The sequence below is a fragment of the Ceratina calcarata genome, unplaced genomic scaffold (assembly GCF_001652005.2).
Source record: "Ceratina calcarata isolate Rehan_Ccalc_2016 unplaced genomic scaffold, ASM165200v1 scaffold554.2, whole genome shotgun sequence".
Taxonomy (NCBI): Eukaryota; Metazoa; Arthropoda; class Insecta; order Hymenoptera; family Apidae; genus Ceratina; species Ceratina calcarata.
The window spans coordinates 1,224,233-1,237,578 of record NW_017176727.1 but is presented as its reverse complement, the minus strand read 5'-3'; the positions used below and the strand labels follow the sequence as shown (position 1 = coordinate 1,237,578).

The following is a 13,346-nucleotide window of genomic DNA, read 5'->3' as shown; positions in this document are numbered from 1 at the left end:
ACAAAAATTTCGTAGAGGAAAATTCGGCTACGTTGTCGTCGTTTGCGTTCGACAGGAAGAAAATAAAAATAAATTACGTGATATACAAACAGCATTTTCTCTCGTGACAATATTGAGAACCACATATCGTCCACACAGAGACGCAGAACCTTTTCCACGATCACTTTCATACGCAGTCGCAGCACTCGATTGCCAGTACGATATAATGCCTATGCCGTTACCATTTACAATGTTATTTCCTCTGCAATCTACATCAGAGGTACACCCGTTGCTTATTGATATCAATTATTTACACGCAGGTGATATTAGAATGCAAATAAAAATAGATAGATTTAAAATATTTTCTTTCTTACCTCTTTTACTTTCTCACTCTCTCACACGCTCTTCTTCTCCCGCATTCTCTCGCTCTCTCTCTCTCTTTCTCTCTCGATTCATTTTCCATTCAGAGTTTTGCGTTCATTTTTTTTCTTAATAGCATACGAGACAAAATCTATGCATTAGAATTCGAAAAGAAGTTCATCGATAATATTATTTTGTATAATGTTCGCTTTAAATTCTAAAACGATTAGTAGTAGTAATAATGTTGATAATATTCTCTTCTCTCGATAAAGAAGACATACGACGCGCCGCTAACTACCGTTTTATCTCCCCCCTGTGTAAATAGTAAAAGACCTAAAGTTCCTCGTTTCATCTTTCTTTTTATTTTTATATATATAATTCGAAGACGTTGGCACATTGGAATAGATTCTGTGTGTACGATTTTTTTTTTTTAACTTTTTCTCTTTTTATGATTTTTCGATTCAACACCGTGACAGCGTACAGTGGGTCGAGTACCCTGAAGAGATATGTTATATATCCAAACACTGAGCCCCGTCTCTCGCTTTCGTTCGGCAACAGCTGATCGCAAGAAACACGTCGGACATCGTGGGGAAAACCCAATTAAAAAACAACTTTGGTCTCGCTTAATAAAAAGAGAAAACGAAAAAACAAAAAGAAACAAAATAAAAATAATCGCAATAACAGTCAAATCCACTTTGGTATCGTACCGATTATCAATTCCGAGCTGATGTACGTAAGCTCGCCGCATTTTCCTTACACGGTTTTCCCATTAAATTTTTTAACGACGTGCGAGTGAATCTTTTTACTTTTCACATCTCTTCCCCCGAAATAAGATTTTTCCTGAATGGATCAACGGTCGCCTGGACAATCGTGAGAACTCGGGCAGCGTTTGACTCTTTCCTTAATTTCCTCGGCATAAAAAGTCTCCTCCCTCGTCTTTCGCTCCTTCGTCTTTTTACAAATATTAACTTACACAACACCGAACATCGATCTAATTCCGTATACTTTTGTTTTTTTTTCTTTTTCATATACTTCTAATATTCTTTTTTTCGTTTTAGTATACCCAACTGAAGAACATCACAGAATTTTCCATTAGCAGTTAACCAATTATATGTAGTTTCCTTTCGCTATGCAATATGTATGCAGTTTACGTACAAATACGCCGGAAATCATAATGTGGAACGCGATAATTACTTTGTTTCTTCGTTTGCTTTTTTACGGCCGTCTAGTTTGTTGAGTTCCCCTTTTATTTTTTAAGCGCCGAATAATACATCTTGATACTAGTTCGACATATCACAGAATTATAAAAAGTTTCCAAAATGACTAGGATACTTTTCACTAATGTATTACCATTAAGCTTTTCCCCCGAGTCGAAAAAAATTTTCGTATCCCGTACGAATAGAAAGGAACGTACCATTTCTCATTTTCTTACCCTCCACATTATGCTTTGACCGGCCACAGAGAAGACTTGTTTTTGTTAACTTCTACGACTGTATACGTAATTACTCTTAAAAACTCCCGTCTTCGGAAGACACCTAAATCTAAAATTGTATTCTCGTTCACGGTATACTTTTTCTTTATTTAGATTGAAGATATGTTTGTTCTCCCGTCCTCGCATCTTACGCGTTTCTCTTTTTCATATTCGTTCTCTCTTGTTTACTTTACAGTCGCTAAAACTCGAGAGGACGCACGTAATTTACTCTATCCTTGCGTCTCGTTAAACACTCCCCTCCATCGTTCTTTAAACTCACTACGGAACCTAAGAATTATTAGACGTAGACGTAATTTGTTTACTCATTTTCCTTCAATAATTTGTACTTGTTCGTTAATTATAATGGCATTTCTTTTGTTTTACTTCTTTTTCGCCGTTATAAATCCCTTACGCGATTAAACATCGTTACATTCTTTTTACACAAAGTTCTAAAGTTTCCATTTTTTTTGTTACTTGTACGTTCATTATTTTTTATAGCATGAATGTGCAACGAAGATTTAAAAGAACAGGGCAGTGTGTTCGACATTCTCGCACGAATCACTTTTCATATGCTGCTGCTTTTTCATCCCCCTACCCCGACCCCGTATATATTTTTTTCTTTGGCCTAATTGAATCCTCCCTGTCTTTTTCCATCCATTTCTATTCTCGTTCGAACGACCCAACCAAACGACGAGAAAACGAAGAAGATCGAGACGGAAAGAAAACGTTGGTCGCATTGAAGGGGAGTTATCGCTCGGAGAATCGTCGCACGTCGCCCCAAGACAGACTCCGAATTCCGTCCCCTAATTTATCCCCTTACTCGTAATATTGCACATAATACGAAACGTCACTTGCGCGCGAACAAAACCAAATTGGAGAAAGATACGAGAGCTCCACTGCCCTGCTCGCCGTGGTTCTATCTACGTCGAACTATAACACCCGTTTCATTTATCTTCCATTCGTTCTACCACGTTTTTTTTGTTTATAAAACATGAACAAGAGAATATCATTGTTATCAATATCGTATGAATATAATAATATATGTACAGCTCAAAATATTACTTTTAAAGAGTTAAAAATATAGTTTGTAATTTGCGCGCACGACGGACCTGTACACGATTTCTGCTTAAGAGCCCATATCTAACTGGTACGCTTGCACTTTTCTAAACGCCTCTTATCATCCCTTTCTCCCTGCTCAACATCCTTCTCAGCGTCTGTACCCTTCATCTATCCTTTGCCATTTATCCTGCTCTACGCGGCAGTACGTTAATTCGATATATTTCTTTCATTCTTCAACCATCCCTTCCTCTCACTTCCCATCTTCACCGATCAGAATCCGATCGATCTTTGCAATTCCTCTCCACGTTCTCCAAAGTTTGAGCACGTATTTTGTAATTAAATTTCATTTAGGCCTAAGATCCGCGGTTCCTAGACATTCCGAATACTTACACTGATCACGAGTCTTTGTTCGTGTGTGTGTGCGCGTATACAGAGCCACGCGAGATCCAATTCACGCATTCTCTCTTCAAGCATACACATATACGCATAACATGTATGTACAACACCAGGCTTCGATCATTCCCATCTCTGTGATATTCAATCCCTGATCACCTTCCTCGTCGATTTTGCGATTGCCCATCGTACGATTCAAAATCGCTGCTCACAACCCATCTTTAGAAATCTCAAAACGATCGCAGAGATCTCGAATTTTTAGCACGATGACCGCCAGCAAGATTATGCTTGACAATTGACATAAACCGCGGGACTGTACGAGATTCGAGCAACGAGTGTAACGATTACCACTTTGCGTTTCAGTGACGTCTAAGTCTTAGTTTATACTACTTGCAACGCGTTCGAAACCTGTTTTTTTACCCACTGCAATGATTCTGGTCTGCGGTAAGCGTCGTTCGTGTTCGTAGTCGTCGTAAGTCCCATCGTTCTTAAAGCAGTAGTCGTATTCGAGATATCGCTAAAGTCCCACCTCCAGCAGCGGGGTTGGTTGACCGAACGCAAAGTGGAATGTATTCTCAAATTCGCGCGTAATGACAAACCTTAAACGACCAGCGACTATATTTTTCTCAATATCACGTCTCTCAGTTGATTCTCTTCTTTCTTCTTTGGATTAATCGCAGTCTTGACTCGAGGAGAACCACAAAACGACGGCTGCGGAGTTCCACGATTGAAGAACGTACATAGAGCCACGCTGGTTGTGTTCGCTGTTTGCTCGTCCACGATTGAAACGTTTCTACTCTTCTAACGAGTTCATGTCTTGACGAATTCGGATGGGTCGCGCGGTAGCGTTCCTTTGACGACGGTGGCTGATCGTCAAGCAGCGTCATATCGTCGACGATGAGATCGGCGAAAGACGACAAAGAACCGGACAGAGAAGAGGACAGAGACGATGAGGATCAGAATGAGAACGGTAGTAAGAGTCCGGGACGGGGTGACTGTAAGACGGTTCCGACATTTTCATTGCGGCTGCTGCTGCATCTGAGCCTGCTGCATGCTACCTAGGACGTTCTTGATCGCCGTGGTCTTCAGCAGCCTCTTCAGCATGCCGCTGGATCCACGATGCTGGAGGCTCTTGTGCGTCGTGAGCGAGTTCTTGGTGCGATACCTGCGATTGCAGAACTCGCAGACGTAGAGGGTGTCCGATTGCTCGTGCTTGTCCTGGAAATGGCGCTTCAGGGAGTAGTAGCACGAAAAGTTGCGACGGCAGTAGGGGCATTCCTGAGGCTCGTTTATACCGCCCGCAGTCGGCGGTGGCATCTGGTACATGGCAGAGGGAGGCGTCGACGGTGCTGGATGCATCCCGTTGCCCGTACCTGAAAAGCGTCCGCCTATTGTCACAAATGTTATCGTTCAATAATTATATTTTAGTCGTCGCCACGTGAGAACAGAATCTCGTGTCTTACAGTATCAATTCTCAGAAGTACTCGGAAACTGGTACAATCAATTTTCTACTAATTTCTTAGATTCTTTTATGATTATTTACTGCAAGTTGATCAGTTATTAAATGATCATTAAACCGGATTTTATACATTCATAGAAAAACTATATCTGTAGAACATATAAAAAAATTATACAAAAGTGAAATCATATTATTTTTAAAGACAATTTTATTTATATAAATTTCAATTTCTACCTTAACGTTGCAAATGTTTCGTTTTGCATAAAAATCTGCAGTCTAATTACGAATCTGTTCTCGCGTAACGTTACGTGATACAAATTAATTTGGACGAAAATCTTCCTTGAACGTCCGAGGGTGAAACCGAATAAAGGGAGGTTCCGCGCAAGGAGAGGAATGCGTATAGAATTAGGATAGTTTCAACTTTAGTTTATCGGTTATAGTGCATTAATAATTAAGTGGAACCTCGAACGTTCGATGTAATTCTCGATCAAGGTTTCTCGTCCCATCTTGAAAACGACCTCGGCTCAGTTTTCATTCATTCAACCTGGCACCTGTCTCGGGATCAATTAAGGACTAACTCAGGTTAAATCTCTCTCTCTCTCTCTCCTCTTGCCCCTTTCTTAAGTAGTTTGGTGTGCTTTGTCGATCGATATATCGGAGTATGTATACGTCGGATTGAAACGATCCATGCGATTAGAATATGTGCATATATATCGTTAATTGACCGAGTTGCGAGTGGTCGAGTGAGTTGAAACGAAGAGGGCCAAAACCACCATGCCAGACGCGTTCCATTTCCGAAGTCTGTTAGATTTTAATTCCGGATCCCATTCGTTATTTCACGAAGAAAAGAGAAATGTTAATTGATGCCTTGGAAATAGTGCTGACTGAGAATTAAAATACGCGGTAAACAAGCCACGAATCATTTCCAGCGGTGAACACCTATACACTTTTTCTCTAATGAAGAAAGGTTCATGCACTGTTAGTCGGTGAAAAAAAAATTCGTTACAGATTAGTTGAATGAAGTTTAGTTTGTTAGAGAAAGAAAAACAGGTGAAACAAATGATGTTCGTGTGCTGTATACTATTGTCATGCATCGATGCCAACTAATCAGTAAAAACTTCGCGAATTTCTTAATTAACTACTCGCAAGAAAAGAAAGAAGGAAAACAGTATTGCTATATATAATTATTATGTCATCGCTCTCGAAGCTTGTATTCTATTAAGACGACTACCGAAGCTGCAAAACGAGCGTTAAACAATGGTACATATCAGCATGCATATACAATATCAAACATAGAGAAGCTACGGCAGAAATAAATTTTACATAAAAGGAATATTAAAAACAAAAGAAGAGAACAAAAAAAAAAATAGGAGAAGGTTTAGAGGCAAGCGAAAACAATCACATAAACAGGGTGACAAATCATGTTAAAAAAAAGAATAAGGGAAATTGAAGGAAATATGTGGTGAGTATTAGTAGGAAAGAACCTGAAGCGTAATTACATTCTGCTCGTTTGGCCGACGGAACCAAAAAAGCAGAGAACCTGCTTAGAGTAGATTAGGTGTAAGAACCCAATTGAACGGATCAGTCAATTCAACCATCTCCTTTCTGATTGTTCGATCGACAATCGTACACGGTTGTTGTGTGTCTCCAGCGTCGGTGAAGGACGAGAGTGCAACACTCGACCCCATCGATCCCGAGAGTCACCGACGCAGGGGGTATAACGGAGCTGCGAATACCGGAAGAATTCGATCGGCCACTGTACGGTACCGAAGAGAGCAAAGGACAACCAGAGAAGAGAAGAGAGGAGTGAAAAGAAAAACAATGCTGGAAGGGGAGGAGCAGGAACGAGAAACGATGCCGCTGGGACTAAAGCTTCGCACCGTAAGACGAAGAAGCAGAAGAAGAAGAAGAACGAGAATAAGGGTCGAACCATGTGGGAGTTAAGACCGGTTTCTCTGGCATGCATTTTCTGCGCGAGGTGAAGAAAGAGAGAGGTGCCGCTGATGGTGGAAGGGACGCATCGGTACCGGAAAGAGGAAGAGGGAACGTACTGTAACACGGAGCCGAGGTCGTGTGACGGGACGACGATTATGCGACTGCGACCTACGCGGCGAGTAGGTTAAACCGTAATCGAATCGGAGGCTGGGTCGTAGTAGTAAAAAATGATGGAGTATCAAGGGGTGGAGATATCGGTTTGCATCGGTTCGGATATTAGAATATTTTTCGGAAGAAGTATGAGAGGCGTGCGTGTCCCTACCTTATCTAAACCTTCAAAAGAACTTAATGTCAATGTCGCCGGGCCTGCTCTTATGATAGGTATATATGTGGGTCATCAAGGAGTTACGCGAGCAGTATACCCGCTCGCAGATGACGCATCTGTACTCCTCCTGTCGCTCGGCGTGCTTGTCGGCAACGTGGCGTTTCAGGGATGCTTTGCTGCATAGCACCTTGCCGCACAGCTGGCAGGTGAACAGCTTCTTCGCTGACTGGGTGTTCAAAGAGTTCAAGGTCAGCCCCGTCATAGAGGTGAGCACTGAAACACAACAATGCACCTCATGCAGCTGCAACCCCCACACTTAAAACCCTATGCCAAATCAAAGGATGATGTCGCAACCGATAAAACTATCTTTCTCTCTGCTAATCAAAATTCTCTTTTCGCTTCCCATGCTCCATAATATTCATTTCTCCTTTTTAACTCGATCATCTTCTGTACATTATTACTCGCGGTTTCTTTGCTCGTGCTCGTACTCTCCTAAGCGATGCAATAGAATAAATGTTCGGTAACGGATGAGTGAGGGTAGGAACGTTGGTTCTAAGGAAAAGGGCTAGTGTCGATGCGTTGGGTTCGCTTTTTTCCTAACGATAGGGGTACGTGAAGAGCGAACTCGATCACTCCGCATTGAAATTGCGATCAATCCCGGAAGAACATTCTTGGGATCCTTCCTCCGACCTCTTTTCAGGTGGCCTCGTCTCCCTTCCACGCGACCGGTCATTGTCGCGTCCTTTCGAATTGCATATTCGCGAAGCCGTACCGACTGCCTCGCGCGGTCGAGACAGTATCCAGTCTTTCCCCTTTGAAACACGCTTTCTCACGCACGGAACCGTTCAACAACTGCATCGATATCGTGATCGCGAATGAAACCGTTCTTACGCGCATCTCGCGACTCTTGCTTTAGCCACGACTCGATGACCGCCCTTCCCTACCGGTGCCTTTCCTTTTAAACGTCGCGGGATTGAACGGGGGCTAAGACTCGAAGAGAAAACAAAACCGAATATAAGACGACGGAGAAAATAAGAGAAGCGAACCGTTGCGACGTCGGAGCACATTCGATATGGCAGCGTACTCGAGACCGTTCCGGGGCAAATAAAAAAAAGAAGAGAAAAAGGGGACTGTGGAAACTCTTCCGACGACATTTCAAAATGCCTGGTCGCCTTTCGGAAAGGGGAACGAAGTAAGAACTTTCAATGGCCGTTTTTTCTTCGTACGTACCCACCGCGAAACTAAAGCCTACACGAGGTAACGTTAAGACGCCTGGAACGCGCGCGCGCGCGGGTGTACAAGAGAACAAGTAGAACGACTCCGTGTCCCACCGGCCGTCGTCTCTCCGCGATTCTGTGCATTTATACCGCGTATGCAATTCAAGAGAAGGAGATAGAAATTGAACAAACGAACGGGCGAATCAACGAACGTACGTACATACGGACGAACGAGCAAGCGAGTGAAGGCAGCGAGGGGATAAATTTCAGAAAGAAAAGAAGGAGGAAGGGACGAAGAAAGAGAATGTCTATACTGTATAGTATAACTAAAGAACGGAACGAAGCACGGACACGGAAACGAATTAAACCGTCAATATAAGAAGGCGCGCAGTTCATTTGTAATGGCCGCGTGCTCGTTAATTAAAAAGGATACGGTTAGGCGGTGTCGCGCTCGGGCATTCCTCGCAGACCTATACGCGGCGCAGTTATTATATAATAGCGGTATCTGCTCTTTTCGCTTTCCTTCGCCCTTTAACCATCGAACGCGAATGAAGGCGAGGCCAACCCCTTCGTTCAATGCCTTTGGCTGGAAAAAAAGCTTTTTATCCAATTTCCCGAGCTCTGCGTCTCGTTAAACTTCAGGGAAAAGAAATTGTGAACAACCTCGCTGATGAGGTCGCTCGGAGGATTTTGATGGACGAGTGGAAATCATGGAACGCGCACATACACGTATTCGTATACGCGCGCCCCGTACAGATCATTCACGCGAATGTAACCGCACAACAGACGTTCGTGGAGAAAGGAACATTAGGGGAATAGCCGGGCGGGACAAACGGAGTTGTATAAGACGATTGCGTACATCGTTCTGTGTCCGATCCGAGGAGGACATAATAGAGTTCGGTCGTTCTAGGCGTACGAGTAGACACGCGTTGACGTGTGCTTCGTTAAACGTCACGCGCTTCAAGTGAGACCTGATAAACGCAGGAAGTCGAAGGAAAAAAATATAAAAAAAAAAAATTATATGTGTGTGTACGAGAAGAGAAATAAAGGAGACGACGAGTAGGAAACACTGAGCATTCTGGGTGACATTTAAAGCATGCAATTTGAAGTGAACGTAATGATATGCGTGAGCCTGGCGAGCGGCGTGGCGGCTTAATCGCTCTCTTTTATTTTTCTTTTCTTGTTTTTCTGTTTTGTAAACGGCGCTCGTCTCTCACGGTCGATCGTTCGAGAACGTGCTGCCTTTAGAAGTAGCGTCTTTTGGGCTCCGAGGCCCCGAAGACGGTGCTGTCGTTTTCTCTCAGTCGCGAATGGAATACGAGGAACAACGACTTTCGAAAAGTTCTCCCTCCTTCGAGGGAAACAGACCCCGTCTCGACCTTTTCTATATCGCTGAAGAATCGTTCTTACTTCGATCTCCACAGGCACGCACGACCACGCGTCGTCTTCGATTTTCCGACGTAAGGCAAACCCGTTTACACACGTGCCGCGTGGTAAATGGGATTCGGTGAGAAGTGTGTGAACGTGTTCTCGCGCCAAACGAAACGGAATCCGCGATTTATCGCCGTTCCAATAATGAGCGCATGTTGAATCCTCGGACCGTGTCTCGGCCTCCCGTGCGTTGATAGGCATATAAAACTTACCTTCCAGCTGAAAGAAAATAGACGCGACGCGATACATTCATGGCGTCGCTTAATAGGTTCAGGTTCAGAACACAAAAAGGGGTGACGGGAGGGATATACGAATAGTACACTTCATGTAAGGTGCAAACGCTTCTATCTTTCATGTCGTTTTCGAGGATGTGATAGGTGCTGACTAAAAATGAAGAAATAAAAGTGATACAAACGAATTATTAAATCAAATAGTACATTTCGTATCATATAAAAAATGGTGAAAATATATTAAGATGCATTTGACATTGCTTAAAAATAAAAATAATAATTTCCATAGTTATATAATAATATAATAATATTAATAATAGTCATCAATAAATATATATTATAACCAGAACACCTTGGCAGATAACAAATAATAAGTAAGCACGGTAACGCTCGACATTATTATATTTCGCTTAAGAAGAGAAAACGATTTGTACCCGAAACAGAGTCGTTACCGGAAATAATTCAGCCTTTTTTTTTGTTTTCCATGTTCCCCAGATGTTTCCGAGATATTTCGAGCCGATAGCACCGGTCTTGTTTATTTGTCAATACAATTTTACATATTTGACGAATTTCGAATAAGCTCGTTTTTTCTCAGTGCTTTGCTGCTTTCTATTCTCGCTCTCTCTTTCGCACTCTCTCTCTCTCTTTCTTTCTATCTGTCTCTTCCTCTCCTTCGCTCTTTCTCTCACGCTTTCTCTCCCTCTCTCACGCTCTTCCTCTCGCTTAACCTCTTTCTATAACTCGGGATTACAAAATAATTCTATTCAACAGTATATCGCGATGCGTAAAATTGTTCTCGCACAGATAATGATGTGTATCGTTGATGGTAAAGAATTTTTCTGCTCGGTATTCGCGAGTGACCGCTAATATAACTCTATCATAGGGTAATTGAACGGAATTACGGCTTACTTTATTATTTTTAAGAAAAGCTGTTTGTTTGTTTTTACGAAACTGCTTGCTCGCTCTTCTGTCTGTACTGTAATAATAGCTGCTTGTAATAAAATGATTAAAAGGAAACTCGGAGAAAAAAAATCATTGTAAGATCCTATCGTCACTATTGCGTAAATCTACGGGTTAATAATTACGTGAAACAAAAAGAAAAAAAAAAAACATGTAGAGGAGAACCTAAACGCTTGTGCACGCGTATGTAACTATGTGAATATATAGATGCGAATGTACGTGTGTCTCTTACCCATGACCATAACTAAACAGTAATAGTGTCTGTGCGCTAAAAGCTTAACGTGTACAAAAAATAGAAGAAAAAAAAATAAAATAAGACGAGAAGCGAACGTAGGAAATGTGAATATGTGTCAGATACAAAAGCGATAATTAATAAAACAGCGTTTGTGTTGTGTCTGTGTGGGTGTTGTATACCAACGAACTACAAATAATTGTCAAAACGTGTGAGTTGCGCCTATCCTGTTACATGTACTATTATTCATTTTCCATTCATTCTTATCTCAGTTGATTCGAACTGCTGCGGTGCCCTGCCAATCTGATCGCGTTCATGCTTTCCCCCTAACCGTGCTTTCATTTTAACTTAGAAATTATATACTTTTAATTAACACTCGTTTGGTAACATCAGTCAAGAAAGAGTTTAAAATCAGTCCAATGTAAAAACGACTAATTAAGAAAGAAAAAATTAAAATAATAAAGAACAAGAAGAAAATATAGAAAAAAAAAAGATAAATCAGTCCAATTCAGTCTGACGCCAAAATCGTTTCACAAATGGCAGCGGATGATTAATTACGGATATTGCATTCAGGTACGGATCTCTGGTCTCCTTCAATTTCATCTTCGTCAAAACTTCACCCCCATGGACTCCCACCGTCCTCAGACAAAGGTAGGGGGGGGGGGGGGCAGTTCGGTGTCCGCTGCCATCGGTGACGCGTTTCAATTCAACGATTCAGTCTTTCGATGTTCGAAATCGGTTTCGAACGATTGTATTTTGCACTGGCCAATCGTAAAATTAGTAAGGAAGCAGCACCGCTCCTTGTGTTTGCGCGCGCGCGAGTTTTCGCAAGGCCAACTACAGAGCGCGAATTCCGAGAACGGCGTTTCACAATTAATTCCCGACGGGTGTCCCTAGCGGCATCACGAGACCCGCCGTTTGCCTATGCGTTTATAAATTATTTAAAACAGCGAGCTGTGTATGTTCGGGGGCACGGTCTCGCAAATTGATAAACGCATTGACGTACAGCGAAAATTAAACGAACGATAAAACAAAAAGAAAATAAAAGACCTAAGAGAGAAAGATACTCAAATATAAACCTCTACTAATATATAATTTGCAGTTAAATATTCGTTCAATTTATATTATAATTTCATTAATAATTTATTATTCTCGTAATATAACGCCGACCGCGGATCGGAGGGCGAATATATATTCCGCAATTATATTTGGCCATTTTTGTTTGTTCTTTTTCTTTACAGTAGTCACAAACCAATTTCTTTGAATAAATCTACTAGTTTAAATATTATCAATAATCAGTTCTTTCTCGAGTACTGACTACTATAAAATCGTGTTCTCGTTACTCTCGTAATTTAAAGCTTCGTTCTTCCTCATTTCCTCATGTCCAGCCGAACAAAGAAAACACCACATTTTATCTAACATCGTTCCTTTTTTTTAATCTTTCCCCTATTCCTTTTTATTTGCCTTAAGAAAAATGCTCGGCGTCGAACGTATTCTCGAACGATAACGAAAAATTTGCTAGAACAGCTCCACGTTTTCACCTCCCCTGGTCCTAATTTAACCGCGAAACAGAAACGGAAATGGCGAAAACCGCTTCGAAAATACGGGCGACGCGGACCACTTAACGGAATATAACCTAATTTAAATTATCATAGCCTATCTAACGATGTACAAGTGTGTATTCGTGTTAACATGTATCAATCGCGGTAAGTATAGCCTGTGTGTTTGTATTTGTCGGTAGGTATGTATCTGTGATTTATGTGTGTCAGGCCGAGCCTCAGCCTCACTGTTTGCGCAACTTCGCAAAGAATGAACGGTACGCTGTAAAATATGTTCGTATGTGTCTATGTATGCTGTGCGAATTACTTTTGCGTCCGATCTACAAATGCCGACGTACGGCGGGACCCTAGTCTGTCTATATGTATATCGTCCAAGGACTCTCGAATCCTTCCTGACGCGCGTCCGATCGTTTCAGACGGTGTAGTAATTTAAAAAGTCAGCACTGCGCTCGTTTGTTAGTTTCTCCTGGCCTGGAAATTTTTCTTGAAAACTTTGAAAAAGAAGAGGTGAGGATGATATCAGAAGTGGACGACGTCGCTATCGTCAGGAAGACCTCGCGAGACGGCTTATCAAAGTTCTACTAAAATATAGGTATATGCTATTTAGTTGGTTATATGTATACATGGCTATTATCGTTTAGTATATAAGTAACCTGTCAATGTTAGTGGACCGTGTTTCGTCTTTTTTTCATTTCTTTACCCCTTTCAACCGCCCGAAGATGAACCGAAGTAGTCT

General features: G+C 41.8%; 2 protein-coding genes across 3 annotated transcripts in view; both read right to left on the bottom strand.

Moving 5' to 3' along the window:
* Positions 1-752: 752 nt before the first annotated feature.
* On the bottom strand, positions 753-7,062 carry LOC108629135 (broad-complex core protein isoforms 1/2/3/4/5-like). 2 transcript variants are annotated; one of them, XM_018031566.2, is made up of 2 exons: positions 6,979-7,062; positions 753-4,635 (listed from the first exon to the last, which is right to left on the bottom strand). In XM_018031566.2, the coding sequence occupies exon 2, from the start codon at positions 4,619-4,621 to the stop codon at positions 4,280-4,282; it is 342 nt and encodes a 113-aa protein (XP_017887055.1). In that variant the 5' UTR covers positions 4,622-4,635; positions 6,979-7,062; the 3' UTR covers positions 753-4,279. The 2 variants fall into 2 exon arrangements, with proteins under 2 accessions (XP_017887055.1, XP_026672895.1); XM_026817094.1 differs by having other exon boundaries at positions 753-4,650; positions 6,979-7,059.
* Positions 6,992-13,346, bottom strand: part of LOC108629100 (zinc finger and BTB domain-containing protein 24-like) — a 10,695-nt gene continuing 4,340 nt past the window's right edge. Inside the window, exon 2 of the mRNA XM_018031486.1 lies at positions 6,992-7,254. Within this exon, the coding sequence (XP_017886975.1) occupies positions 6,992-7,254 (263 nt within the window). The remainder of the gene's footprint in view (positions 7,255-13,346) is intronic.

What these genes read in the sequence shown, in the direction of transcription:
- LOC108629135 (XM_018031566.2), bottom strand. Translation starts at nt 4,621, where the DNA reads ATGCATCCAGCACCGTCGACGCCTCCCTCTGCCATGTACCAGATGCCA.